The sequence below is a fragment of the Propithecus coquereli genome, unplaced genomic scaffold, assembly GCF_000956105.1.
Source record: "Propithecus coquereli isolate 6110/MARCELLA unplaced genomic scaffold, Pcoq_1.0 Scaffold157, whole genome shotgun sequence".
NCBI lineage: Eukaryota > Metazoa > Chordata > Mammalia > Primates > Indriidae > Propithecus > Propithecus coquereli.
Genome location: NW_012140191.1, coordinates 3,374,532 through 3,402,259, shown reverse-complemented (window position 1 = coordinate 3,402,259; position 27,728 = coordinate 3,374,532). Strand labels below are relative to the sequence as shown.

Genomic DNA, 27,728 nt, shown 5'->3' with positions numbered 1-27,728 from the left:
ATTAGGGAGCCTCTCCTGTCCTTCTCTGTTGGAGCCCAGTGTTCTCTCTTAGATGATCTATTCAAAGTGTGATTATCTAGTTACTCTCTTGGTTCTTCTTTGTGGAGGAGATGAGTACTAGATGTCTCTAGTCAGCCATTTTGAAGACTTCCTAGGGTTGTTGATTCCTCTGATTCTAGTCTCTTCATATCTTATTTGATGGTAAGTCCTGTGGGCTCCATATCCACAGTATATTTTGAATCTGAGCATTTCCTCCATCTACACTGGAGCCTCCCTGGTACTTGGACAATGAGCATAGGCTCCTAACTGGCCTCCCTACTTCCTTTCCCATCTCTCTAATATCCATTTTCTACATGGTAGCCAGAGCGAGCTTTCAAAATGTAAATCATATAATTTTACTTTCCTGTTTAATGTTCTTTATTGGCTTCACATTATATCATTAATATAATCCCTGTACTCCTTAATGGATGCATAAAACTTTACAAAAGCCCGCTATTGCCTTTCTTTCCAAATGAATCTCCTACCACTCTTCTCCATGGTCAGCACCCATCAACCATAATGAACTTCTTTCTTTACCTAGAATATGCCAAACTCATCTTTGCATTAGAAAATTTGCACTTCTTTTTCCATTTGCCTGGGAATATCCTTTACCCAGATCTCAGCTCAAAAGTTAACAACTTGAACTATTTCTTTACTATCCAATTTTTACATTATTCATAGATAATTACTTTCCAAAGGAAATTAAGTGTGAATGCTATTTAATTTTTCTGAATGCAGTCTCTCTCATTAAGAATCTTAACTGTTACGGCAATGCCAGTTTTGGTGTGATGTAAACTAGTACAACCTCTGTGGAAAGTAATATGAAGAAACCTCAAAGAACTAAAAGTAGAACTATCATTTGATCGAGCAATCCCACCACTGGGCATCTACCCTAAGGAAAAAAAGACATTATATAAAAAAGACAGCTGTACTCAAATGTTTATAGCAGCACAATTTACAATTGCAAAGATGTGAAAACAACCCAAGTGTCCATCATGACATGAGTGGATTAATAAAATGTGGTATGTGTATACCATGAAGTACTACTCAGCCACAAAAAACAATGGTGAACTAATACCTCTTGTATTACCCTGGATAGAGCTGGAGCCCATTCTCTGAAGTGAAGTATCACAAGAACGGAAAAACAAGCACCACATATACTTACCATCAAATTGGTACTAACTGATCAATACTTATGTGCACATATGAAAGTAACATTCATCGGGTATCAGGCAGGTAGGAGGGGGGAGGAGGGGATGGGTATATTCACACCTAATGGGTAAAGGTGTGCACTGTCTGGGGGATGGGCATGCATGTAGCTCTGACGTGGGCAGTGCAAAGACAATATGTGTAACCTAAACGTTTGTATCCTCATAATATTCTGAAATAAAAAAACCAAAATTTTCATTACAAAGCGAAGAAATTTGTTAGCAAACCAATGAGATAAGGAGAGCTCCAAATTTGGAGTCAAGGAAGTGAAACATAGGGGAGCAGATTATTCCCCATCTGAACATGCTTGAATCTAAACTGGTGGAGGTCCACAATGCTAGGGCTTACAGGGACAGAGTGGCAGTTAAATGTCTAGAGGCAACAAAGTGCATTAAATAAGAGGGAAGACTTTGGAGCCAGGGAGTTTGATGCCAATGCTTATTTACCACTGACAAGTTTGGGGAAGTTGAGTAGGTCACAATCTCACTTTGTCTCTATATTCTTGTCTGTAAAATGAGGAGATGATTGTACCTATCTCACAGAGTTATTGTGAGGATTCAATCAGTTAGCACAGAAAGCATTTAGAATGGTACCAGAAAGTATTTAGAATGGTACCTGGTATATAAAGTCAGCCATGATTACAGAGCACAGATCCTTCCATAGAAAGATATAATAATAAACTCAAATGTTTGATGTTATTTTTAGAATACTCACAGATAGAAGAGATTCATCTCCTCCCATTCACTCACCAACACCCACACACTAAAAAGAGGAGAGGAAAAGGTGGCATATTGCTCTTTAGGAAGACAGAAATTGCTATAGAAAGAACAGACATAGGTCCGAGAAGAGAGAGGTGAGGATTCAAAAATGAAAAGATTCTGAAGTCCTCAAATAGTGATGGGGTCAGGTCAAAAAGGCATAGGCTTGAAGGGTCTCCTAGTGGTCAAATTTGGGACAATTTGAGCACCAAAAAGGAATAATGGTGATAATATTCACACTGAATTTTTTAAAGCCATAAATCCATAACGATTAGGGATGAGGGGGGAAGGGAGAAAGAGGGACAATGGGTAGGGAGAGAGATTTCTTCATTACAAATGAATCCCAGCTAAAAAAAAAAAGGAAGAAGAAATGATAGAAAAACAATTTTGCAGCCCTCGGTGTAATAATTGATTCAATCAATGACCATCAACAAATGCTATACCATTGGCTAAAATGTGAGGAAACAGAATATTGTCATGGATCAAAGTATCACACCACAAATTACTTTTTACTCCCAAAGGAAAGATCTAGCTGTCAACATCTTAACCAAGTTCTCAAAGTTAGTGTCACCAACAGTGGGATGACCTGACATTATGTACCTCTTGGTATGAAGCAATAAGTACAAAATTCTTATCACCTATGTAGTAAAATTCTTTTTATTTTTAATTATTATGGATACATAATAGTTGTATATCTTTACAGGATTGTAGAAGAATTCTATATAATATTGATACCAAGAATTATTTATCCTGTAAGTAACACGAGGAAACAGAAAATCAGAATGTGATCAACTATACCAAATAAATGGTCTGGATTTTTCTTTAACCAACACAATAGTATGTAAATGAAATTTGTGGAGTTGACTATTCTAGATTCAGAGAGTAAGGAGACCAAAAATCAAATGCAGGGGATGAAATTAGATCCTGAATTTAAAAAAGAAAACATTTTGACAATAATGAGAAAATTTTTAAAAAGTATGTATTAGGTGATATTTAAGTATGAAAGTTGTGCTTATTTAAGAGAATGTTCCTATACTTCAGAAATGCCAACTAAAGTTCTTAGAGGTATAGTGTCAAAATGTCTGTAAATTCCTTTTCAAAGTTTCAGAAAAAAGTATGTAGATATAAACATATGTCTATGTATGTGTGTGATGAAACATATATTGCAAAAGGTTACAAATTGGTGGAATAAAGTGATAGATATATAGGTATCATTGTGCTCTTCTTTTAAATTTGCTGTATGTTTGAAAAACATTTTAAATTAAGACAAAAATATAATCAAAACAAAAAATGAATATCTTCTTACCTGTTGCAATTCGTGCACCTGCCAGCCTGGCTCTTATTAAGCCGTGTCTCTCTTTGAGGCGAAGAATCCGAACTTTTGGAAACTTAGACATGTATTTATCCAAATTATCTTTTAAGTAGTCTATATCAGAGTAAGGATAAACAAGAAAACACTGGAATTAACTAGGTCTGAATAGTACCAGAAGTAGTACCTCCTAAATTTCAAATTCCAAAATCTATGACATTATTATCATCACTGAATGTTTGTTCCTAGGGCCATAATTTTATTTCCTGATATCATTTTCTTGGAAGAATTTTGTTCAATATTCTAAGCTGTCTGATTTCTCAAACCCCAAATCCTCCTTTTCAGTATTGCAAAATTACACAGTGGAGGGCTCCCCTTTTCTAAGTATTTGTCAAGTCAGAGGAAGATTTACCTCAAAACAAGTGAAACTCAGGCTTCTGTACAACTCTTTCCCCACCCCCTCCCCTTTCAAAGGCCCCTTCCAAGACTCAGGGAAGAGGCTAAGCAATGTGTGCAGAATGTATAATTTGCAAAAGAAAGCTAGTGCAACAGTAGGTGGTTAAGACCACCATCATTTCCTACTCAGACCTTCCCTCCATTATATCTTTCCTCTCTTATTGGATGACCATAGAGGGATCCAGCTAGAGGAACATTTTTGGGGATTTTGTGGGGTATATTTATGTGGCTTGTGGTCATTTAGGTGTGTAATTAAGCTATTGACAGCTATCCCAGGTAGGAATGGCTTCCAGGAATATTTTGGCAGCTCACTTTCTTACTACGTATGTGTTCGTTTTCTTAAAGAGGACCCTGAAAACTGTATAAACTTGAGGTCCCATAGAATCTGGACCTGGCCCTCATATAGGGACTTTTATCAACTTAGTAACTGGGTTTATACTTTCAAGCTTACTTCTTAAGATTTTCAGACAGTTTTCCTAGGGTGTCTCACTGCTTCTTGAGCTCAGCATTATTATTGTAGGAACTCTGAGGCTAAAGAAACTGCCCACATTGCTGGGGTCACAGCCCAAGGTTAAGCTGTTCTACTAACATTGCTATTTCTTTCCTAACTACTAAACTTTTCTGAAATGGGTTGCATTTAGGGAATTTGTAATATGGCTGTCATGGGACCTATGAGACCACCTACATAGGCAAGTTATTTGACAAACTCAAAGGATAAGATTCTTCACTATAATAAACAAAAACAAACTTAAAGACCATGGTGGATTCTGTTTTTGAACTCTGTTGGGACATCTCTCTGTTCCCATTGATAACCTGTCTTCTCAACACTTAACTGAACACGTAATATGTCTTGCTCTTTAGGAGGAAGCCATAGGACTTCTATTTCTTTGCTTTCCATAGAGTCTAATCTATGATCAGTAGGAAGAGTATCCCATTAACTGTGGGGCATTTGCTTATTAGATTTCATAATCAGGCATTTGTGCATTTGGACTCTGGACACTTCAAAGTGCCTATCTCCAAGGAATTGTAGTTAGAAAATCAGTCCCACATGGTAGGGGAGTCACAGCAGAGAGGAAGCCTGAAATATCTAGCCGAACAGAGCCCTGGATGACTTTTAATGTCCTGTAGATGCTGAGACTTACGCCTCTAAGCCTCTGCGTGAAACAATGATTTTAGCATTTGTAAAATGTTTATGCTTCATCAACTTATCCTATAATTTTGTGATCGAAACTGCTATTGCTTCATATCAAACTTGACTTTTCAAGAGAGAGCCTGAATGGTTTTCTTACCTTTGGTGCTGAAGTCATCTACCAGCAGAATCTCCTTGATGAGGTGTGGAGGAGAGCGGTTGAGGACACTATGAACAGACCTCAGGAGAGTGGACCACACCTCATCCACAAAACACATGATGACACTCGTGGTTGGGAGGTTATTGTGAACTAGCTGTTCTGCACACCTGGGCCGGAATATAAGCAGAGCACAAGAGTTGTGCTAACAAGATCCACAGATGGTTTTAAAGTCACAGAGTGTGACTGTGTGCATCTACACACATTCTCACTCTATCTTCTCTCTATTTATCATTGATTTTTATATATCAATAATGATTTTATCTATTTTATAATGTGCCTTTTCTTGGGGAGGGGTACATGCAAAATGAAAGAGCAGAAGAATAACCAGTAACAACAGTTGCTATAAAAGGACTAGCAATGCAAGACATGAGAACTTCCTGTGGAGGCATCATGCTGCAGTGGAAAGGATATGGGCTTTACAGGCGATTAGACTCTATTGTGAATCTTATTACCAATATTTCTCAGATCTTTAACCAGTAACACCTTCCATAATCTTTCTGCGTCTCAGTTTCCTCATCTGCAAAATGAGGGAATTAATGGTTCTTATTCAACAGAGTTTTATATCGTAGCGATAATGTACCTAAAAAGTCTACCATGGTTCCTGGTATAGGAATTCACTAAATGGTAGTTATTGTTATCATTATTAGATTATATACCAGAAGAGAGCATTCTGACTTATTTAACATTACAAAGTAGTTATGACTGCCCTTCCAGCCAGCCATCTTCCAAATGCCAAAGATACATTCTTTCTCCCACTCTGCATGTGAATGCATTTATGGTACTATGTATGGGCCAAATAATTAAACTATTTTCAGCTTCCCTATCTATCTCGGGTTCCTGCTGAGAATCTGCTACACAGTTGAAATCATTTCGCTGGCATAGAACTAAGAACCAGGCTACAGTGGGAATTGCTATTCAGATGGATTGCAGCTGGCCTGGGTTTTCCCATGCTCTGCAGATCACACCACCTCACTGCTGGCATCCTTCCACCTCTCTCCTGCGTTGCTCTTCAGAGGCGGTGCCCAGGGGAACCTCACAAAGCATATTTGCCATCCCTCTAACACAATTAGTGTCAGTAATGTAATCATTAATGATGAGGATGTTGATAAATAAATACTATAATCACTCTGCATTATTTCAATTTAAACATCAAACCACCATCATCTCTTTCCCTTTTTATTGGTGAATAATCAAAATCATGGAGAGACTAGTCCACGATTCTACTGCTAGTAAATGGCAGAACTGAGACTCAAACTCTGGTCCAGCCTGGCTTCAGAAGTCATCATTCAGGAAGTCTTAAGTCCACAAGAATAGAAGCAGCTGGCAGTAGACGTGGCATTTTGTGGGAGCTGGTACTTCTGCCACGTAACATTATGACATTTTACGTATCCCATAAGTAAGAAATAGATAAGAGTATAAATCATAGTAAAACAAACCACATTTGCATGGCACTTTATCTATAGTTGCCAAAGTGCTATTTTGTACATAATTTAAGTTAATCTTCACAACAACTGCTTGAGATGCATATTATTATACACTTCTTCAAATAGAGCAAATTGAAGCTTGAGACGTTAAATGACTTACCCAACATCATTCACCTAGAAAAAAATGTATATGGGAATGTGAACAAAAACAGTTTTCATTCCACTGCTGGTTTTTCTGTACTAAGAGTGTGGATTTTGGAATCAGATGAATATGGGCTCAAATATCAGTTCTTTTAATTACTAGCTTGGAAAAGTTATATAATTTCTTTGAATCTCAATTTGCCAACTACAAAGCAGAGAAAATCCACTTGTTGTAAGATTAAATACAAATATTATATGAACTCACCTAGTATATATCTGACACATAGCAGCTACTTAAGAAACGGTAGGCAAATCCAGCTATGCTCTATAATTTTAATGGTCCCCTAAAATAGTTGGTTATCATAATAATAGATAAAGCCTTAGAAAAACATACAAATTCAATCCTCAGCCACAGAAAATCAATTCAGAATGTTCGTATAGGGCCTGAGAATTTGTTTCTAAATCAAATAAAACAAACAAACAAAAAAGAAACCAACCAACCAATAAACAAAAGAATGACACTTACAAGTCATTGATACACCAGTTTGGGAAGTTGAGCTCTAAGGTAAAGTTAATATATCCTCATTATTTGTGGCTAATCTTAAAAAAAAGGGGGAGGAGAGGGAGGAGTGATAGGTGCATGTCCTGAATTGCCAAGAAACATTAAATAAAAATTACACATTTCAGTTAGATATCTTCATGTAGTGATCATATATCTAATGCTAACATAAAATAGCAGACTGTCTAAACTAAAATATTCTTATTCTATACAAAGGATCCATGCACTGGCATTTCAGAATAATATGAGATATTCCTGATTTCGCTTAATGGCTTTATTAGTTTCCTGTGGCTGCCATAACAAATTACCAAAAATTCTGTTTCATATTTCCTTCCTCAATTTATCTCTTTTCTTTCATATTTTACTGTGAACAGAAAGAAGATACCAGGCCACACCTTCAACACTTTGCTTGGTATTTTCCTCAGCTAAATATCCAAGTTGATCATTTGCAAGTTCTGCTAATTTTCACATGACTGTAGGTCACAATTTAGCCAAGTTTGCTGCCACTATATAACAAGATCACCTTTCCTCCAAATCCCCATAATGATAAAATGCTCTACATTTCCTTCTGAGCCCTCACAAGAAGCACTTATAATGCTTATATTTTTGCGAAAATTCTGTCTGAGCAACATATGTATTCTCAAAGACGATAGAAGCTTCCTCCACTGTGCTCCTTTTTTCCTTCTGAGCCTGCACCAGCTGCATCTTCAACATCCATGTTTCCACCAATAGTCTCTTCAAGGCAATTTAAGCTTTTCCTATGATGTGTCTCAAAATCCTTCCAGACTCTACCCATTATCTAATTTCTTGGATATTTGTTGGATAATACTTCCATATTTTTAGGTATATTTCAGCAGCCCTTCACTTCCTGATACCAAAATCTATATTACTTTCCTGTGGCAGCCATAACAAATGACCACAGACTTGGTGGCTCAAAACAACAGAAACATATTGTCTCACATTTCTGGAGATCTGAAGTGTTAAATTCAGAGGCCAATAGGGCCACACTCCCTCCAGAGGCTCTAGGTGAGATTCTGTTCCTCGCCTCTTCCAGCTGCCTTGACTTGTGGCTGCAGCACTTTCATCTCCTCTGTTTACATATTGAAGTCCATGAAAATGTTAACTCGTGATATCAAATTATGAATTATAATATTGAAACTCAATTTTAGAAAATAAAGATAATTAGATAAAGAGAGGAAAAAATATGAATTGAGGGATTTCCTAGCATTAAATAAAAATTATTCTATTTGGTTGCATAATTAACAATTCCAACAACTAAAGGACAATTTTGGAACCAGACACACCTTAAAACTCTGAAATTTCTTTCAAAAAGCCAAAAAACAGAAAACAAAAACAAAAACAAAAAATCTCTAAAATCAGACTCCAATTCTCAGAATCTCTGTTGATGAACATCAAAGACCAGAGTGATGAGACTGAAGTTTCCCAAGGAGAGAATGGGTGGGCCTGGAGTGCAATGAATTAAAGAGAAAAGGTAGATGAGGAAGAGGAGAGTATTTTTCTGACTCTTTTTGGAGAAAAGCTAGAGAAGAAAGAGATAAGAGGGTAGATGGTAGGATGCAGGGTAAATTTGTCAACTCTGTTCTCCCTCCCTCTCCTGGGTAGAAAGGGACAGAATCTTTTTTTTTTTTTTTTGAGACAGAGTCTCACTGTGTTGCCCGGGCTAGAGTGCCATGGCGTCATCTTAGCTCACAGCAACCTCAAACTCCTGGGCTCAAGCGATCCTCCTGCCTCAGCCTCCCGAGTAGCTGGGACTACAGGCATGTGCCACCATGCTTGGCTAGTTTTTTCTATATATTTTTAGTTGTCCAATTAATTTCTTTGTATTTTTAGTAGAGATGGGGTCTCGCTCTTGCTCAGGCTGGTTTTGAACTCCTGAGCTCAAACAATCTGCCCGCCTCGGCCTCCCAGAGAGCTAGGATTACAGGCGTGAGCCACCGCGCCTGGCTGGGACAGAATGTTTTTTATGGGCTTCAGGGAAGGTGCAGATAGAGTTGAGAGTTGAAAAAATCAGCAATTCATAGCATTACTGATGGAAAAAAGTGTCCTTTCATAATCGACCTTAGAGTGTCAGTTGATGGAACTGACAGGTCTAGCTTCATTCAGTCATTCTCCATTTTTAATTTGTTTGTCCCATGAGACAATATACTATCCCCATCACTCCCTGGATTTCCCCCTGCAGTCTCCTTCTCAGCTTTTCCCTTTTCTTCTTAATCTCTAAGCAGAAAGCTGTCAGAGCTGGGTCCTGGGCTTTGTTTTCTTCTGTGTACTATGTCACTATATGATCCCATTCATGCCCACAGCTTTGTGTGATAATCTCCTCCAAATTTATCTCCTGGTCAGATGGCTCCTCTGAATTCCGGACTCATACTATACCCAACCAACTACTTGACATCTCCCTGCACGTCTCACAGGTATCTCAGACGTAACACGTCTGACATGGAAATCTTGCTTTCACCCCATTCAACCCAACCGTTCCTCTGCATTGCCCTTCTTAACGGCATCGCCACCCACCTTGCCATTCTAGACTTTACCCTCTTCCTCACTGTAAGTAAAATCAATCTGTCAACTTCTGTTCATTGTAATGCCACCATATATAGCAACTCCAACTTCTTTACACCCCGCAGTTGCCACCCCTAGTTCTTTTTTTTTTTGAGACAGAGTCTCACTGTGTTGCCTGGGCTAGAGTGCTGTGGCGTCATCCTAGTTCACAGCAACCTCAAACTCCTGGGCTCAAGCAATCACCCCTAGTTCTTGAGCTTCACTCTCTTTCTGCAGAGTCATTGCTGAAGTCTCCTAACAGGCTCTATTTCCACTCTTTGCCACATCCACACCACTCTCCTGTTTAAAATCCTTCAGTCAATACCTATGGCACGAAGTTAAAAAAAAATCCAGATTCTTTGCTATACCCTAAAGGACCCCTGCCCATCTTTCCAACTGTCTGCCATCCCACTATCCCCCCACTTCCCCTGGCCACCTTGGCCTTCTTTCAGTTCCTTCTCTGACCACTCTTTCAAAATTTAGCTATTTTTTTATTTTTCTTTATGTAGTCATCTGTGTTTCTGGCATAGAATTCATTTATCAATTTTATTTCCTTATCTTCTGTATCCAGAATTTCCTGAGGGTGGGCAAATCTGCCTTGCTTACAGTGCCACAGGCTCAAGCACAGCTGCACATAATAAGTATTTGATGAATGTGTATTCAATGAATGGATGAATGAATGACAATGCAATGGAGCTTAAATTTAAAGCTTAAATAGTAAAAGAGATATTTCTCCTTGAGATAGGAAAAAAATGATACCATATATAAGTTTATGCATATGGGATGAGAAGTTGAAAAATTGTAGCTTATACTGGAGGAAAAGTTACTTGCTAATGTAATAAGGTAGGGGCTTGAGGAGAATGGAGACTATTTTTGACAGGCAGTACGGGCAGTGGGAAAGAATGTCAGCCAATTATATGTAAAGTGGTTTCTGAGGGGCATTGAGCACTTTCCTGAAGTTGGAGATGCCAAAATTTTGACAAAATACAAGTGTGTTTTGCTTCACCAGTGCCTGGCAGCCTGAATGTAGGAGGAGATAGAGCAAATTGTTGGATTAATACAAGTCTAGGGGTCATCAGAGCAAATGAGGTAGAAAGAAAAATGGTAGAAGATTTTGAGAGGACTGGTGTAAAGTGGTTAAATGTTTCATCCTGGGCTCTGGGTTGGGAAAGAAGAAGTAAAGCTAAGAGAAGTTTAGTAGCCTGAGTGAAAGGAAGTGTACAGAAGAAAACAGTGACTTCCTCATCTCTAATTTTATCATGTAAATTAATGGGAAATGCACATTTTACACCTAAATATTCTTTATAATATTTGGTGCCGAACAAAATAAACCAGTTCTGAAAAGCAAAGGTCAGCTGCATAAATTCTGCAGGAACCAACAAGCCTAACTGTGAAGTCCTGAGAGTTGCTTTATGGTTAAAATTTGGTTGGCTTTAGAAACATCCAGTGACCAATGAAAATTCACTGGGAAGAGTTTCAAGCAGGCTCATACCAACGACTCAGTAGCTTTTTGGCCTGTTTTAGAAGGAACTTCTAAAGTGCTAGCCAGTTTGAAATTAGAGGTAGGAAAAGTTCTCAGGGATTTGAGAGATTTGGGAAAGGCTCTCAAATTTTTCCCAATGTGCTGCAGTGCCTTAATTTCACCATTAGAAACCCAGAGGGGCAGATCATGAAGAATCCCACTAGATGCTAATATACCAGCAAATTAGAAGTATCTCTGCAAATTGCTGACGAGCATGTATTTTAGACGTATTTAAGGAATAACATTGAAGAAGACCCCATTGAAGATTATAAGGTACAGATCATATTGGTGTCTGGCAAAAGGTAATATTAAAGGATGGGGAGGAGGGGCACAGAAAGAGATGCCAGACGTTTCCAATACAAAGTTTCAGAAAGTGCCTTCGTTTAGGTGCCTGAGATGTCAGGCTGCTCTAACATTTATAGGGCCTGCTCTACTGCATCACTAAACAGATTAAACACTTTTCCAGGTGTGTAACAAAACCAGTATGCTTGTTTTGTTCAAAGGCACAGTGGGCCACAACAGAAAGGCTTTCAGCATTATTAAATGTTACACCAGTCTTGCATACTGACAGTTATCTAGTTTCCATACATTGCAAAAACTATTTCAAATTATCCTACACTGACCCAACTGAAGCAAATTCCTTTTATTCCAATTTTTTCCGTTGGAAACCTTGATTTCTGCTCTATTGTGGGAGGAGGAATTTCAGCTAAAGTCTAATTTAAATGTAAGATATTTCTGGGTATGTAACTTTTTTTGAGGCTAAAAAATCCTATTTATATTCTGTATGTCTATTCATTACACAAATTAGGTATTTAGAGTCTACAGGCCCCATGGTATACTTAAAAATTAACCCAATCTATTTTGTTTGGGGGAAGTGTAGGCTTAGGTTACTATAGCCAACCCAAGTTCTACAAACAAATGGGGCCTCTAATGCAGATTGTTTCATCATCCTGCACAGAGCTGATGCGCTACTGTGGTAGGACAGAGAGACTCTGGACGTGAGAAAGATGAGTTCTTTCTAGCACTTACTGGCCACAGACCAATAAGGCAAGTCACTTAACCTTCCAGAACCTCAGTTTCCTCAGTTGCAGGATGGAGACTACAATGCCTTGATTACAGAATGTCTGTGCAGATTTGATGAGATAACGGATATAAAAATACTTCGTACGCTTCACAGTGAAAAACCCACGTGAGAACCTAATGCAAATACACACATTTTGACTGGGCACACTGCCCTTTTCTGAGGCAGTCCTTTAATCTGAATCTATCAAGTGCTCAGTCGTTTATCAAGAGACTCAGAAAGGGTTGTGTTCTACCCTCTTGGCTTCTGTGCGCTGAATGCTCAGCCACTAACCTGATTTGAATATAGCCTATCAAGTAAAGGAGGTTTCACATCAGAAGATAGAGGGAATGATGACATTCTCTCACTTCTATGAATTTTTCATTTTATTTCAAGACAGTCAAAATGTACTATGTGGGTCAAGTCTCGGTCTTCACAGATTTGAACAGAAGGTCAAGGAGAATATTTTCTCTATTTCTATTTGCAATTCAACTACGGCCTTGATGGGAGCCATCAGGGGCGTTCCCTCCCCAAGCTCTGGTATCTTCAGGAGCATCGGGAGGAGAATGGAGCATGGAGCTGAGAAGCTGGGCCTGGAGTTACAGTACATTCTTTTCTCCAGGACCTTAGAATGAATGAGGTTTCTTTTCCTCTCGCTGATAAGAGGGTATAGTGATATAAAAATTTTCCGTTCACGTTTTGTTCATTCTGGGGTAGACTGTCCCTGACATTCAGTCAGAATCACTGGACTACTAATTTAGAAAATTGAAGTCACACTCATCCCCTCTACTTCAAAGGCCTTAGCTAACTGAAGCTGTGGTTGCTGAGGTGGCTGTCGCCATCAAAGCCACAGGACTCAGCGTTGGAAATATAAACCACCGGCATCAACGTTCGCCAGTTCGACGATAGTCTGTTTTGAGCAGGCAGCTGTCACAGTGAAATTGGGATGGCAGGGAGAAGAGCAGGAGGTGGTGTGATGTGGCAGGAATGGTGCTGGCTGGGGGTGAGGGCACCATGGATGCGGGTAGCCCTGTCTCGCCTGCTGTGTATGACCTTGACCTCGGGCAAGGCACTTTCCTCCTGGGACCTTCTCTGGGATATATGGGACTAGATTGGATCTCTTTTGAGTCTTCATCTAGTGATTACCATTCTGCAATTTTCTCTGCAACTTCGGCTACATTTTAACCTTAAATGCTTTCCTCTGGGTCGAGAGACTCCTGAGAAAAAGCAAATTCAGTTGTTCTTTCTATGGCTTTAAATCCTTTCATAGTTTCCCACTGGCCATTAGAAGGACCTTAGCAAGGTCCTGAGTGATGTGGACTCTACTTACCTCTGTGGCCTCACTTACATCCTCGTCACCCAACCCAGTTTGTCAGTGGATCATTCTTTTTCTCTCCTTTCCCCACCTCTCCAAGTCTCTCCCCTTTCAGGTTACAGCTCAAACATTTCTGCTGTCTTCCAGGCCAGGCTAGGCCTTCCTCTGCCTCTCTCCAGTAGGACCCTGTGCTTCTGCACAACATTTGCTCTACGTGCCTCAAGGGCAGGGACCATGCCCTGACGCTCTCCCGCATAGCAGCCGCTGGGACAGATTTGCTCACTGTGGGTGTGGGCGTTCACTGTGTTTGTGGTGCACTTTCAAAGAATCACTTTTGCTTAGTGTTGTATAGAAAATGATTTCCTATCAATTTTTTCTCTGACTAGGTACATGTCATGCAAAACAAATCCTCCTCCGTCACCTCTGACGTATGTATAAGGAAGAGAGGTGTTTTAATGTCTGCCTGAGTCATGAGATCATAATGAAACAAAGGAAGGAGGAGGTGTAGCCCATGCAAAGAGCACTTGAATTAAAAGTTGGGAAATTTTTTTTGTTTGGTATCCCAAATCTGCTATTAGCTTGGCAGGACAGACATGTATCATTTGTTCTTTTACAGCCTCCCTTTTCTCATCTGTAAAACGTTTGAGAGACAATATCTCTTTCACAATGTTGCTGTGAGGATTGGTTAGAACAAAAGTACACACACACCCCCTATCAAGTCTATATACAAACATACATGCTTACACATCACTGACTGAAACAAAACCAGCACTGATTTTGTGAGGCTCAGAAAGGGAGGAATTCCCTCCCTCAGAGAGCCTTGGCAAGCCACGGGGAGGTGGGGGTGAGGGTGCTCACGGGGAGGGGAATTATTAATCAGAAGACTGAGGGTTGCGTCCCTATGCTGACACTTGTGAACTGTGAGCCCTTGTGTTACTTTCCATGTCCTTGTGTTTTTTCCATTTGTGAATAAGGAGGTGTAACACTTTATCAACCTGGTGTGGCGGCCCTGAGGATCGAATGAGGGGGCGCACATGAAGGGTGAAAGGCCCCAGCCTCCTGGTGTGACGTGCTGCCTCCCTGCAGGCTAGGAGCAAATATTACATGCAGTGAAATGAGCTGCAACTCTCTGAATTATCTACCGTAACCTGAAACCTCAGGTTCCTCTGTAAATCTCAGTTTTTTATAGGTAAAGCTGAGATAATAGTATCTACCTTGAGAAATGGTTTTAGGGGTCCAACGAGAAGGCATGTAGTAAAGGCCTTTGTAAACACTCCGTTTCTTCACATTCTAATTCTCACACATTCCAGATACCAGCATTTTAGAAGCAGGGCCAATTGAGAAGGTACTTGAGTTTGGAATAATATAGATGTTTTCCCAGCAGACTCTCAAAAAACTCCTTTTATTTTGAAAGCAAACAACAAAACAGAGCTTCTAAACATCGCTATTTTCCCTGAATTTTTCTGATCCTTGAGCAAAAAAAATTCTCAAGAGTTCCCCTCTTGAGAGGCTCTGTTCTGAACCGGTCAGCCAGGAATGCGCAGCAGGAAGTTATTTTCTGGGATAAGAGCACCCAGGGCAGTATTACAGCAAAAATTTGATAAAATTAGGCTGAGGGTTAAATCGGGCCCTGGTTAGTTAGATGTGTGAAAGACGGTATAAATAGGTTTGAATTCCTACATTGACTAGTTACTCTCTTCCAGGAGTATTTCTCGGTCTTTGACGGTATTTAGGAGGAAAAGTCACTGATTTGCTTTAACATTTCTCAGTTTTACATTAATTAGGCACTGTTTAACTGTTTTCTTTGAATTAGTAGCAGAATTGTGTTTTACTTTCTTCTCTGATCATCTTTGTGTTTATTATTCCCTAGTTATGGGGAGAATGTGATAAATAAAAGTATCCAAAGGCTCAGTAATTGTTTCTTGGCCATAGTTAATCTTTTTTATGTTACAGTCTAGCCTACACCTTTTAAACACAATTTCCCTTTTATTTCCTGCTCTTTTACATGACTTGCCAATGAAATAGAGCACTGGGCCCTCACATAAAACACAGATAAGCTCACAAAAGCATGCACATATGCACACGAATGAACACTCACACTGTTCCAAAAGCACCACTAGTTGGCTGTGGTGCCTCATGCCCGTAATCCCAGCACTTTGGGAGACTGAGGTGGGAGGACTGCTCCAGCCCAGGAATTTGGGACCACCGTGGGGAATATAGTAAAATCCCAAGATCCCATTTCTATAAAAAATTTGAAAATTAGCTAGGCGTGATGGTGTGCCAGAAGTCTGAGCTACTCAGGAGGCTGAGCCAGGAGGATCACTTGAGCTCAGGAGTTTGAGGCTCCTGTAAGCTATAATGATGGCGCCACTGCACTCCAGCCTGGGTGACAGAGCGAGACCCTGTCTCAAAAAAAAAAAAAAGGCATCACTGCCTTTTGAGTGAAAGCAGGAAATAACCTTTTTATTTTATTTTTTTTTAATTTTTACTTTTTTTTTTCCCAGCCTCTGGGTAGCAAACCCCTTTCAGTCTTTTTTGTGAGACTTTTTTTTTTTTCCTGCTCCTGATTAGGTCATTTCTCAGGGAGATCTCATAGCATCTCCAGTTAATTTTAGATAATGTTCTCCAGTCAATATTAGTCACAAAAGCACTCTCACTTCATCAGTTAAAATATTTATCCCCTGTAAAAATAAAAAATTTTAATTTAATTTATTTTAAAGTTTCTCTTTTCCCCTGGCCTGATAAAGTTTTAAAAGCCTGAAGTTTGAGAGGTTACCTGATCAGTTTATTTTCTGTCTTCTGGTTTCTCCTCCTCCACCTCCTCCTCCTCCAGTAACTCATTAGTTATGGTTTTTGACCCTACTAGGGCCAAAATTAAGGTTTGAGAAAGTTTTCCTTTCCCTTCAAATAATTCAGACTGGTTTGTGGCAAATGCACTATACTATCTTTTGTTTTTTATACGTGCCAAGAAAAACTTCTCTTTAGCTGTGTAGGAAGGAATCAAATTATTGGTTGACAGTCCTGGCTCTGGGTTAAAAGAATAAAGACCCATTTTAATTGCTTTACTGAGGGGCTTGCCAGTGTTCTGTAGGAAAGGAAAAGCATTGAATTAAGTAATCGAGTAACATTATGACGACACAGCAGTGGTCGATGGGCATGCCAGAATTCACATTCTACTTTAAAAACTAAATGCTGGCAGCAAAAATTCCTTTGAGTCATTTTTCTCTAAATTCAGATTCAGGAAGTGCACTCTTAAAATAAGTTCATTTTTGGAGTTCCATCTTAACTATAGCTGCAGGCCAAAAGACAGACTTCTCCAAGTAGAATTGCCCTGCATTTTCAGTAGATAGGACCATATTTTAGCAAAACCTCTGTGTGTGTGTGTGTGTGTGTGTGTGTGTGTGCGCGCATGCCTGTGTACATGTGCATGTGTATGTGTGTTGATTATTGCTGATGGAAACAAACTTTAATAATCAAGATCAAGATCTGCAAGGATTAGCTTTTTATTAAAAAAGATTAAATATGGAACTTTAAAATGACTCTCAAAAAAGCATTTTACTTTAAGCACATTTTATAGGCAAAAATTCTAGGCATAAATGAAATTATTTTACTTACATAAAACATTCTTGTAAGCAAAGAAATTTTCCTCCCTCGAAAGTCAAAACATTAACATTCAAAACCAAAACTATAAAAATATAAACTAAGGAATCAACATGATGAATAAATAGATCATAGTGTTAAACAGGATGTATTCACCTAAACCAGATTCTAATATATTCAAAATGAAACATTAGGAAACTCATTCTTCATTTATAAAAAGATTTATTGCAAGTTTCATTTGAATTACTACCTCTCAGTTATTTTTAAAAGTAGTATCAGTTTTCAAAAATTATTTCAGAGAAACATATTTTTTAAACCCATATTAGGCAAACTTGTATATTTTGAGTGTACAGCTCTGTGATCACTTCTGAGTGCAAAATAAAGCTAAAGACAGCTCCCTTTAGAAGCTTATAATTTTGCTAAGAAGGCAGAACAGACACTCACAGCTCCAGTTAGCGAAGAACATACAACAAAGAGTGTTTCAGTAACAAGGAGCGCTGCACACATTAAGGGTCATTGAAATTTAGAGGTCACAGCCATGTCATGGCCCAGGTGGAGGTAGGCTAGAATTGGATTTGGAGAAATTGGATTGGAATGTATGGGAGAAAATGGTGAGGGCCATGCAAGATGACGATGGAGGGAGACAGTGGGGAAGGGACCAGCTAATAAAAACATCAATGGATGGGAATGACCATAGTGTATAGAAAAGGGTGAGACTATCTTCCCTTATGTTGAGGGCCCAGCTTGGAGAAAACGTCATGTGTGGGGGGCTATTGCCATACCTCAAGGGGGAGGAACACAGGCAGCACTGCAAAGGACAGTGTAATGCTGGTGACAGAAAGGACAAAAGGCTGTGCGATTGCATATCGACATCATAGAAACGGCTCCTGGGCACTCAGGAGGGAAGGGAGGGATGCGCAGGTTTGGAAAAGGGCGCCCGATTTTAGAGCTGGAGTAGGGGAAGTTGTCCTGGAATCCTGCCTGTCCCTTCTGCTTCTTAATGCTAACCTCCCCCTAGCACACCAGTTAACCCATCCTGAAGAAGATAATTAACTTCTAACTAGTTATCTTTACTGGAGGGAATTGAATGTAAATGAATATAGCAAATCTATGTTCTTTATCCTTTTTTTGTTCAATCTATATTCGATGAGCAGTTACGATGTGCCAGTTACTGTGTGAATTCATCTATAATGGTGGATATTTGGGGAATGTCAGGGGCAGTAAGGGAGAGATTCTTTCAAACCCGCAATTTAAAGGTTGCAGTGGGCTGCTACTCTAGCCAATTTTAAGGCCAGTTCTCCTGCATTCTTATAGCATGTGTGCTCTCTCTTTTTCACACACACGTTTTCTCATTATATTTTATAACAATTTTCCCCTTATGCTGACTTTTAAAATTCATTATCTTAAGCAATCTTACTGCGTATTCTTGTGAGCCATCTCAAATACTTTTTGAGCAAGGCTGAAAATAAATAAAATCAAAGTAAAAAAACTTCGCTTCAAATCTTGCCAACCTTCTGACTCAATTGTTTTTCATTTGTATTTTCTTCTAACCTTTATCCATCTGAATACATAATTTGCACATATTTACAGTCAGAGTGTTTGGGTAAAAACCATGATTTGTCCTCTTTTAAGGGAGAGTGACACCAAAGGGCTGTGAACACTTTGGGAGGCCCCATATATGGGTTCCCTAGTGGCTAGACTGTCTCTTCCACCCTGTTGTCAGAGCAGGGCCTCAGCCAGGCAGCTTGCGGAGACCGGCCTTTATTTAGCCAAGGTGGGTTGTGTGATAAGAGGGAGGGGCTTAGCCACAGGCTTTCTGACTCATGCTCTCAAACACACGTGTCAGTTTCTCCTACAGTTGGACAGCCTCCTTCAGAAGACAGACCCTGAACGTAACTCTCCTGGGCTGCAGCGCTTAACTTCCACAGACCAAATTATAGAAACTAACAAGTGCTGGGAGCCATTGAGCCTTCAATAAATCACACAGATGATAACATCATTATTATTCCCTTTTGGCCCCCACACACTTGCCCTTTCTCTGGTTGGAACTAGAGCTTGTGCTTCTGTGCAGGGTTTGATTCCTCCCCAGATTCCTAGCAGTCTGCTGGGTCACCAAGGGCATGTTAAAATGAAGCTGCTTTAATGACTACCACATTCCCCTGCGATTTGTGTTCAAAGCTGGCATATGCGATTCTACGATATACGGGATTTCAGATTGGAGCTTGTCTAACATAATTTTTAGGGTCCTTTTCAGGGGGTAATTGGCAAGAGATGGGAGACAGCACAACATAATTTTGAACATGAATTTTAATCATTTTTCTACAATCATTAGCTCTATGATCACAGACAATTTAACTTCCCAGGGCCTCAGTTTCCTCAACTTTGAGGATTTTTGCATTCTCCTCAAGGATGTGTCACCAGGATGAGGAACATGAATGACACGGTGGTTGGTCTAAGCAGGCAGTTAGCGCATGGCTGATCGCCGTTTGCCAAGGGCTAAGAGATTGAAAACAGCCTCATTGCAGCCAACATCACAATGAAGAGTTTCCTTTTACAATTATGAATAAAGGTTTATCTATATCTGCCTTCCTCCTAGTAACACTGAGCACCTACATCACAAGGAAGAGTTTTCTACAGAAGCCAAACAAGGCCATTGTTTACATAACACATGTACTAAGTCTCAATCTTGATATTCCTTAATTCCAACTTCCAGGCAAACATTGTTTGGCTCAGGAAGTTGAATATCAAGGCAGACTTGAGCTGCTTTATCAATTAGTGGATAGTGAACATATGACTACAAAGAACTCCCACTTATGAGTGGACCAAAAGGAGCCAGGAACCCAACTGTATTTGAATCAGATCAAATAGCTGTGATTTGATGCTCTTTCTGGTGATGTAGTTATAGGAATTTAATTTGTCAAAGAACTGGTTCATGAAGACACATTGGACAGATTTAGAGCTGTAGTATCTTGGGAAAGTGACATAACTTCTAAGTGTCCTCATCTGTTTGTTAATTTGAACCATAAGATCTGTCACCTCCTTTCCAGAGCTCTTATGAAGTTCATCTGTGTGCATGCTGGCCTTCTGTAAATGGTGCAACACTACATATATAAGTGATTATTATTATTATGCTCTTTTACCTCCTGTAGGTGTTTGCTAGTTATTGATAGATTGACTTTTTCCCACATTATTCCTGTATTACTGAACTCCTGAAATGTCTACCCTCTCCACCTACAAAGAACATTAAATTTTAGGAAGCAAAGTCATGTCTTCCCTTGCTATTATGGTCATCATTACTCATACTAGGCAGAATTCTGCTGGTTAAGAAATGATTCCAGAGAGGCATAGAAGATCCTTTTTCTGTGCTTCTTTCCCAAATATATTCCTGACAAACTTGCTAATAATGAAAAGTTCCAAAATTGGGAATTTACTTCATCATTACTGTTATAAAGGAATTAAATTTTACATCCTACCATTCATATATACTTTACTATAAATTGTACTCATCTAATCATTCTAACAGGTTTTCAACAGGGGGAAGGAAATGGAACATTAGCTAATAGGGTTGAGGGCCAAAGTCTCAAAGAGATAAGTATAGGAAGAAGCATAGTGTGTTGCTGATATCAGAATTTTTCTCTGTGTGGATGGTAGAATATTTGAATGGCATCTAATGATTAATGTTGCTTTAATTTTCTAGGTGGCCCCAAACCACATAAAATTGTCTAGAAATAAATCCTCTCTACATTTGAGCCAAAATACTTGGGGTTGAGGAAAGAGAAGAGAAATGGCTCTTACCCAGCAGGTCTTGTGTCTTCAATGGCTCTGTCCACTGGGATCAAGTCACTAAGGTAGACATTGAAGTTTCCCTCTTTCCATCTTCTTTCCGCCTCCTTCTCCTTTCCACGGGGGACAACTACAGTACGTCCAAATTGCCCTGGAGCTTTGGGGTCCCTTGGAGAAAGTGTCACATCCATTTTTAACACATGGTGCATTCCTTGATCTTCAGATAAAAGGGCTTTTATATGACTTTGGTTGTGTTCTGAAGGCTGGCCCCTGGCAGTTAAGTTAGTTTTTGCTGGCTCTAGCTCCCCAACTAAAGATTGGTTGGTTTGAGACACTGTTACTCTCTGTAGAGCAAGTGAAGACAAAGATGACTGGCTTCTATTCCTGGAAATGTGTTTACCTTGGCTTTCACCCAATACTTTGGGAAACATAGTTTTGGTTTTAGAATTGGGGTCCTCTTTGGGGTCTGTCTTTAGCTCCTCCTCCTTGGTTATAATCACAACATGGCTTTCGGAGAAACTGAGTTTCTTCCCATGAGCCCCTTCAGCTCCATCATCCATTGGCAAGCCTCCCAACTGTGTCTTATTAATAGATTGCTTCTTTAAGCGCTTTGAATTGACAATGAACTTGGCAAAAGGATGACCTTTATTGGCTTCGTGTTTATTTGCATTTAGTTCTTTGCTCCCAGTCTCAGTTTTATTTAAGGCTATGTCTTCCCCAGATTTTGGCACTGGTGGGCTGGCAGGGAGTGTTCTCTGGTTTGCTACTGCCTGTGAGTGCTGCTTTGATCTGTTAGTACTAAGACCAATGGTCACGTCTAGGTCCTTTACAGCCGCTTGTTTTGACGTGTCACTGCTGAGCCTATGACTCTTCAGGGTCTCCTGTTTTATACTGACAGGTCCTGTCTGTACCAATTTTTTGACCAAGGGAGTTTCTCTTGCTGGTATGAATGGGGTTTCCTGAGCCCCCTGAACTGTTGTTTGCTTTGGTGTCACCTGGTGAGAGGAGGCTTCAGGTCTGATGCCTCTCCCTTCTGTCTTCTGCTTGGTAAGAGTCACTGGGAGAGTCTGCAGATGTGCAGGACGCCACAAAGGCACAACCTTGCCCCTTCCCGGGGTGTTCTGCACTTTTCTCTCCCTCTGGGTTTGGTCCAAGTCATCCTCAACCTTACGCACACTCTCTTCAGTCTTTCTAAAGTTCTCTTTGCCCCATGCCCCCTTCCCATGTCCCCTCAGAGGAGGCTTCATCCCTTTTACGCTGCTGTAAAAAATCTTCACTTGGTCTGGCTGAACTCTGAATCCTACCTGCTCCCTCCTCACGATGTCTTCCTTGAGGACCCGAGTGTTGATCTCACTGAATGAGAGGCGGAGAGCTGCCATGTCAAAGAGCAGCCAGATGACAGAAGCTACAAATATAAATGCCAAGACTCGCCCACTTCCTCGGAAAAACTTTCGGATCCTGTTCATGGTACAGAGGCTTCCCTTGCAGCCTGCCCTCCCTTCGAGCCTGCTTACCTTGGGTGGAGAAGGAGCTGAAGTAGCAGTGCCAGCAGCAGCAGAGTTGCCAAAAAGCGCCCCCTCCCCTGAACACAGCAGGAAACAGCAGCCCAAGGGGAGAGCTCAGCTCCTACCGCTTGTCAGTCTCTGCCTGCGTGGCATTTCACAACAGAGCATCTGTGCCTGCTTGGCTGGCCCTGGAGAAGCCCTGTAAACACTGGCTGTAGGTTGCTCCAGGAGCAGTCGATTCCAGCCACCGGACAGCTCGACATATCACTTGTCTTGTCTCTGGCAGCCCATGTCTACCTTCCTACAAGCCCCAGAAAAGGTGGGGGCCGGGTCGGGGCTGCTGTTTCTCTCCTCCCAGTTCTCGGTCTGCACACGCTGTAACTCAACACCACTTCTCATAAGGAAAACATTTCAAGCCATTACCCAGAAAACTTCATTCAGCTCTCACCTTCCGCGTTATGTGAGAGCGTGTGTGTTTTAAGGGCAATTAAAGAGAAAGAAAGCTATCTAACTTCGTGGGCATGTGTTCCTGGTTTGTAACCCCATCTACCCCACTCCTGCTCATTAACCCTGTTGGACCCAGGTGTGCCCAGTGATCTGTCTGAACGATTAACCACCGACCCTAATGTTTCAGCTTTAAGACACAACAGCTTAAAGAAGTGACCTGGCATATCCTTACTATCAGAGGTGTATGTTTAGTTATTCACAAGCCTTCTTTGAAGGGGGGTATCACCGTATTTCTTTGTAAGTCAACTACTTTTTTTTTTCACTAGTCTGTTTCAAATTATTAGATTCAATAGACACAAACAATTTGTCATATTGCTATAAAAGTTTCTAAACACTTTATTATGGTCTGCCTCAATTTTTGTTTCTGTCTGCCTCAAAATTCATGTCGAAATCTAATCATGAATATGATGGTATTAGGAGGTATTTGGGACCTTTGAAGGTAATTAAATTGTGAGGATGGAGCCCTCATAAATGGGATTAGTGCCTTAATAAAAGAGGCCTTAGAGAGCTGCCTTGCCCCCTCTCCACAGGGCACAACAAGAAGACACCATCTACAAACCAGGAAACAGGTCCTCACCAGACACTGAATCTGCTCGTGCCCTAATATTGGACTTCCCAGCCTCCAGAGTTGTGAGAAATAAATTCTGTTGTATATAAGTCATTCAGTCTATGGTATTTTGTTATAGCAACCCAAATAGATTAAGACATACTCTCGGTTTTAGTACTTACCTTGTCAGGGGCCAGTAACGATTTGAGGAGTGCATCAGGACTCAGACCAGATTTTGACTGACGCTGGCAGACCGGTAGAACAGTGGTTCCCATAGGGGCTTTACATTAGAATTCCTTGGAAGAAGCTCCCCTAAATTCTGATTGAGGGAGAGATGATAGCTGATCTGGTATTATATTTTTTAAAAGCTTCCCAGGTCTTTCTAATGTGCAGCCAAAGTTGAGAAACACTGGTTTAGAATAAAATGTTTAAATTTTGTTTTTTTCTTTTTTGAACACTGTTCGTGTAGTGATAAATTTCGGGTGTGAACTTGACAGAGCTAAGGGATACCCAGAGAGCTAGTAAAGATTTATATCTATGAGGGTATTTCCAGAAGTGATTGGCATTTGAATCAGTGGATTGAGTGGGGAAGACCCTCCCTCACCCAGCGTAGGCAGCATCATCCAATTGGTGGAGGGTCCAGATAGAACAAAAAGGCAGAAGAAAGGGAAATTTTCTCTGTCTTTTGAAGATGAGACATCTTTCTTCTCCCGCCCCTAAACATCAAAACTTTAGGTTCTCTGGCCTTTGGACTGCGGGACTTGTACCAGTGGCCCCAGGTTCTCAGGCCTTCAGCCTCAGACTCAGAGTTACAATATCAGCTTCCATGGTTCTCAAGCCAGAGAGGGAAAGGAGAGATTCTGAATTCTTTATACTTTTATGTTACCTTCTACAGCATTTGGGCTTTAAGTTTGTACTTTGTCACAAGGGAGGGAACCCAGATAAATTCGGCTGTGGTAACACATCTCTTAAATCCCTGATTCTCTTTTCTGTTCAGTACCTGCTCACTCGGATTGGGATCTCCACATGGATGGTGGCTTTGTAGCTCAGCTATTGCCTCCATGCATCCGTTCCTCGATTTATCTGTCCTTCCAATACCGTTGACTGGGTTCCATGGCTCAGACCATGTGTTGGGTGTTGAGTGATACTAAGTAAAAGCACATAGTTCTTGTCCTTGAGGACCTCACAGTTTATTGGTGGATGCAGACAGATAGTCATACACTGTGTGCTACAATACATAATAAATAATATGGGAGAAATAATGTCCTGGATTCTATGGGGACATAGCTTAGTTTTGGAAGGCATGGATGATTTTTGAGGAAGCTATTCTTAGACTTGAAGAATCAATAAGAACATAATTATCTTTGCTCGTATTGTGGTCTGAGAAAAAAATCTTAGTTGGATGGTATAAGGCAGATAAATTGGCAAAAGCATAGAAATGAAGACAAAGTATGGTACCTTAGGGGAATCAGAAGTTTTTGAGAATCACAATGACTGGAAACAGGCTTTAGTGTTATTCAGTGTGTGTGTGTGTGTGTGTGTGTGTGTGTATGTGTGTGTGTCTATACGTCCAATATGTCTCAAGTACTTTGCTAAGCTATTTCCATTGAGTATCTCGCTCAGTTTTCACAACAATTCAATTGGAAAGATAAAATTGCAATACTCTTTTTGTAGCCAGGAAATGGAAACTTAGAGAGGTAAAGCAACTTCCTGTAAAGGTTGGAGGAGGCGGACCTCGAACACATGACCGTGTGACACTAAGTCCATGTGCTTAAATATCATATCACACAGTACTACTTTGCTAGCTGTATGACCTTGTAGGTTGGTTTGGTTAATTTTATGTGGTTACTGAGCAAATACATATATATATTTCTGCCTGCAGGTTAATGTGAAGAGTAGAGAAAATGATTTAAAGTTCTTATTTTATTGAAGGTACCCTATAAATGATAGCCACTGTGATTAATATTACTGCTAATACTTTGCTGTGATAGGAGTGTGGGGTGCATGTGGGAGGCAATGTACCAGCTCTTCCCAAAAAGCAAATATTAATAGAAGACTGGTGACTAACATGACTCTGGCAATAGGGGGAGAAATATATCTGCGTATTTTATTTTATTCTTGCCACTCTTATTTCCTTTAATTAGGGATTCAATCAATGATAATTATTCATGTATAGCTCACTACATACCTAAAACATGAAGTGGGTGACATTGTCTCTGCCCCAACAATTTTAAAACTCACCTCAATAGAACACCATCGACATAAAACATGATGCAACTGTTTATGATCCACATTCCAAAACAAAGTAAGAATTTTTTCAGTATCATGGATAGTTTGCATTACAATATTGTTTTAAACATGAAAATAGAATGCTTTGAAAATATTTTACTCTACAAGATTCGAGTTTTGTCCAATCACATTCCTACCCCAAATGGCAGCTGGAATTACTCAAATGCCTGTTAGAAAAATCAACATTTGTCACATCCTATGCTTGACAGCTTTAAAACACTGCTTGAAATATAACCTCAGTCTTCCATATTCATTTAATTAGAGAACAATGATTTCTTTCTCTCTCTTTGGTTTGTCCTTACTAATCAAAACATAAATTACTTTCAACAGTAGAGAAAAATGTTAAGAAAGTTCAAGGGGAGTCTTGGCTTATCTACCATGGGTAAAGCAACTTATTAACTTTGGCTTAGTCTTCAGTCTGTTTGACATACAATTCAAATGAGATCTGAAATGTACACAGGAAAGTAAAGAAACATTGACCAAATCCCCTAGAAAAGGAGGAGTGGATTGCTCCTCAGACCTGGTCTAAAGTACTGACTTGGCCACTAATAACCATGTGACTACGGATATGTCTCACATGCAAGAGCTTCTGTAAGTTTCCCTGCCCAGCCCCCTCCCAGCCTTTTCTCCTGGAGAATTTACGAGAATCTGTGATGATGGCAGAAGTTCATAATAAACAAAACTACAGACTCAACACTGTGGATCTTCAGGGACTCCCGTAACAATTTCTGGTGTCCCCCACAGCTATATATCTCTTCTCCTTTTCATATCTTTTCTGGATACATTTAATGTTTATATCTCAGACCAATGACATAGTATGGGTAAAAAGAAATAGAAAACAGGAAAATTAAGAGATTCTACCTTTAGTATAATAGAAGTCAATACACACATTGCCCAATAGGTGACTTTCGTGTATAGGTGAATAGTGCTGTCTTTAAATTTTAAATTTTTAAATAGTGGTATTTATTTCCATGCTGCCAGCAGGAAACTAAATATATAAGTGGGTTGATTATTTCAGGTACTCCACAGTCAGAGAGCCTGGCTTATCATTTCAGATGGTGGAATGCAGGTAGCTTTAGCTGGTCAAGTTTCAGAAGAATCTGCACATGCTTAGTTGAAGAAGATATCAGTCTGAAAATCTGAAGTTATGAAATTATCCTTGGGAGATTTTGGAGGGGTTATTTCACTTATCAATCTGATTCCAGGTATATAGTAAAAATCTAAAAATGTATTTTAATTTCTTCTGCTGTAAAATGGTCATAATAGTAAGAGGATCTGCCTTCTACTTGGTTGTTATCAGGACAATATTAATAGCAACCATTTAGTGAGAATTTACAGAGTGCCTGCCACTAGATTAGTCACTTGATATTATTTCATTTAATCCACAGCATTTAATTTTCACAGACTAGATCATAAACTGTTTAGCAGGACAGCTCTGCATATAATTAGGATGGAATCTGCATCCTTGTTCTATTTCCATGGAAAATCTCCGCATCATCTTCATTGTTAATCAGTAAGAGCTGAATAAACATGGTTTTGTTTCTAGCCTTAAACCTCCCTGATGGGAATATAGAATCTTAGAAGTCCTGGTTCCAGTTCTCTGGCTTTGCATTGAGAGTTACTTTCTCAGGATATCTGAAAGTTTCTTGACTGTGTGAGCATATTCTGAGTAACTAATATCTGTTTTCTTTCATGATATTTACTCAACTGTCTACCCCTAATTATTTAATATAAAGAAAGGTGTGAAAGGAAGAATATATTTAAACATATATTCTTCAGAGAATGATGATGATCTAT

General features: G+C 39.8%; 1 protein-coding gene across 1 annotated transcript in view; it reads right to left on the bottom strand.

Moving 5' to 3' along the window:
* GALNT5 (polypeptide N-acetylgalactosaminyltransferase 5) overlaps window positions 1-23,030 on the bottom strand; it is a 49,254-nt gene extending 26,224 nt beyond the window's left edge. Inside the window, exons 1-3 of the mRNA XM_012640771.1 lie at window positions 21,096-23,030; window positions 5,061-5,227; window positions 3,313-3,432 (exon numbers count right to left, since the gene is read on the bottom strand). Coding sequence (XP_012496225.1) covers window positions 3,313-3,432; window positions 5,061-5,227; window positions 21,096-22,549 — 1,741 coding nt within the window. The 5' untranslated portion in view covers window positions 22,550-23,030. The remainder of the gene's footprint in view (window positions 1-3,312; window positions 3,433-5,060; window positions 5,228-21,095) is intronic.
* Window positions 23,031-27,728: the final 4,698 nt, after the last annotated feature.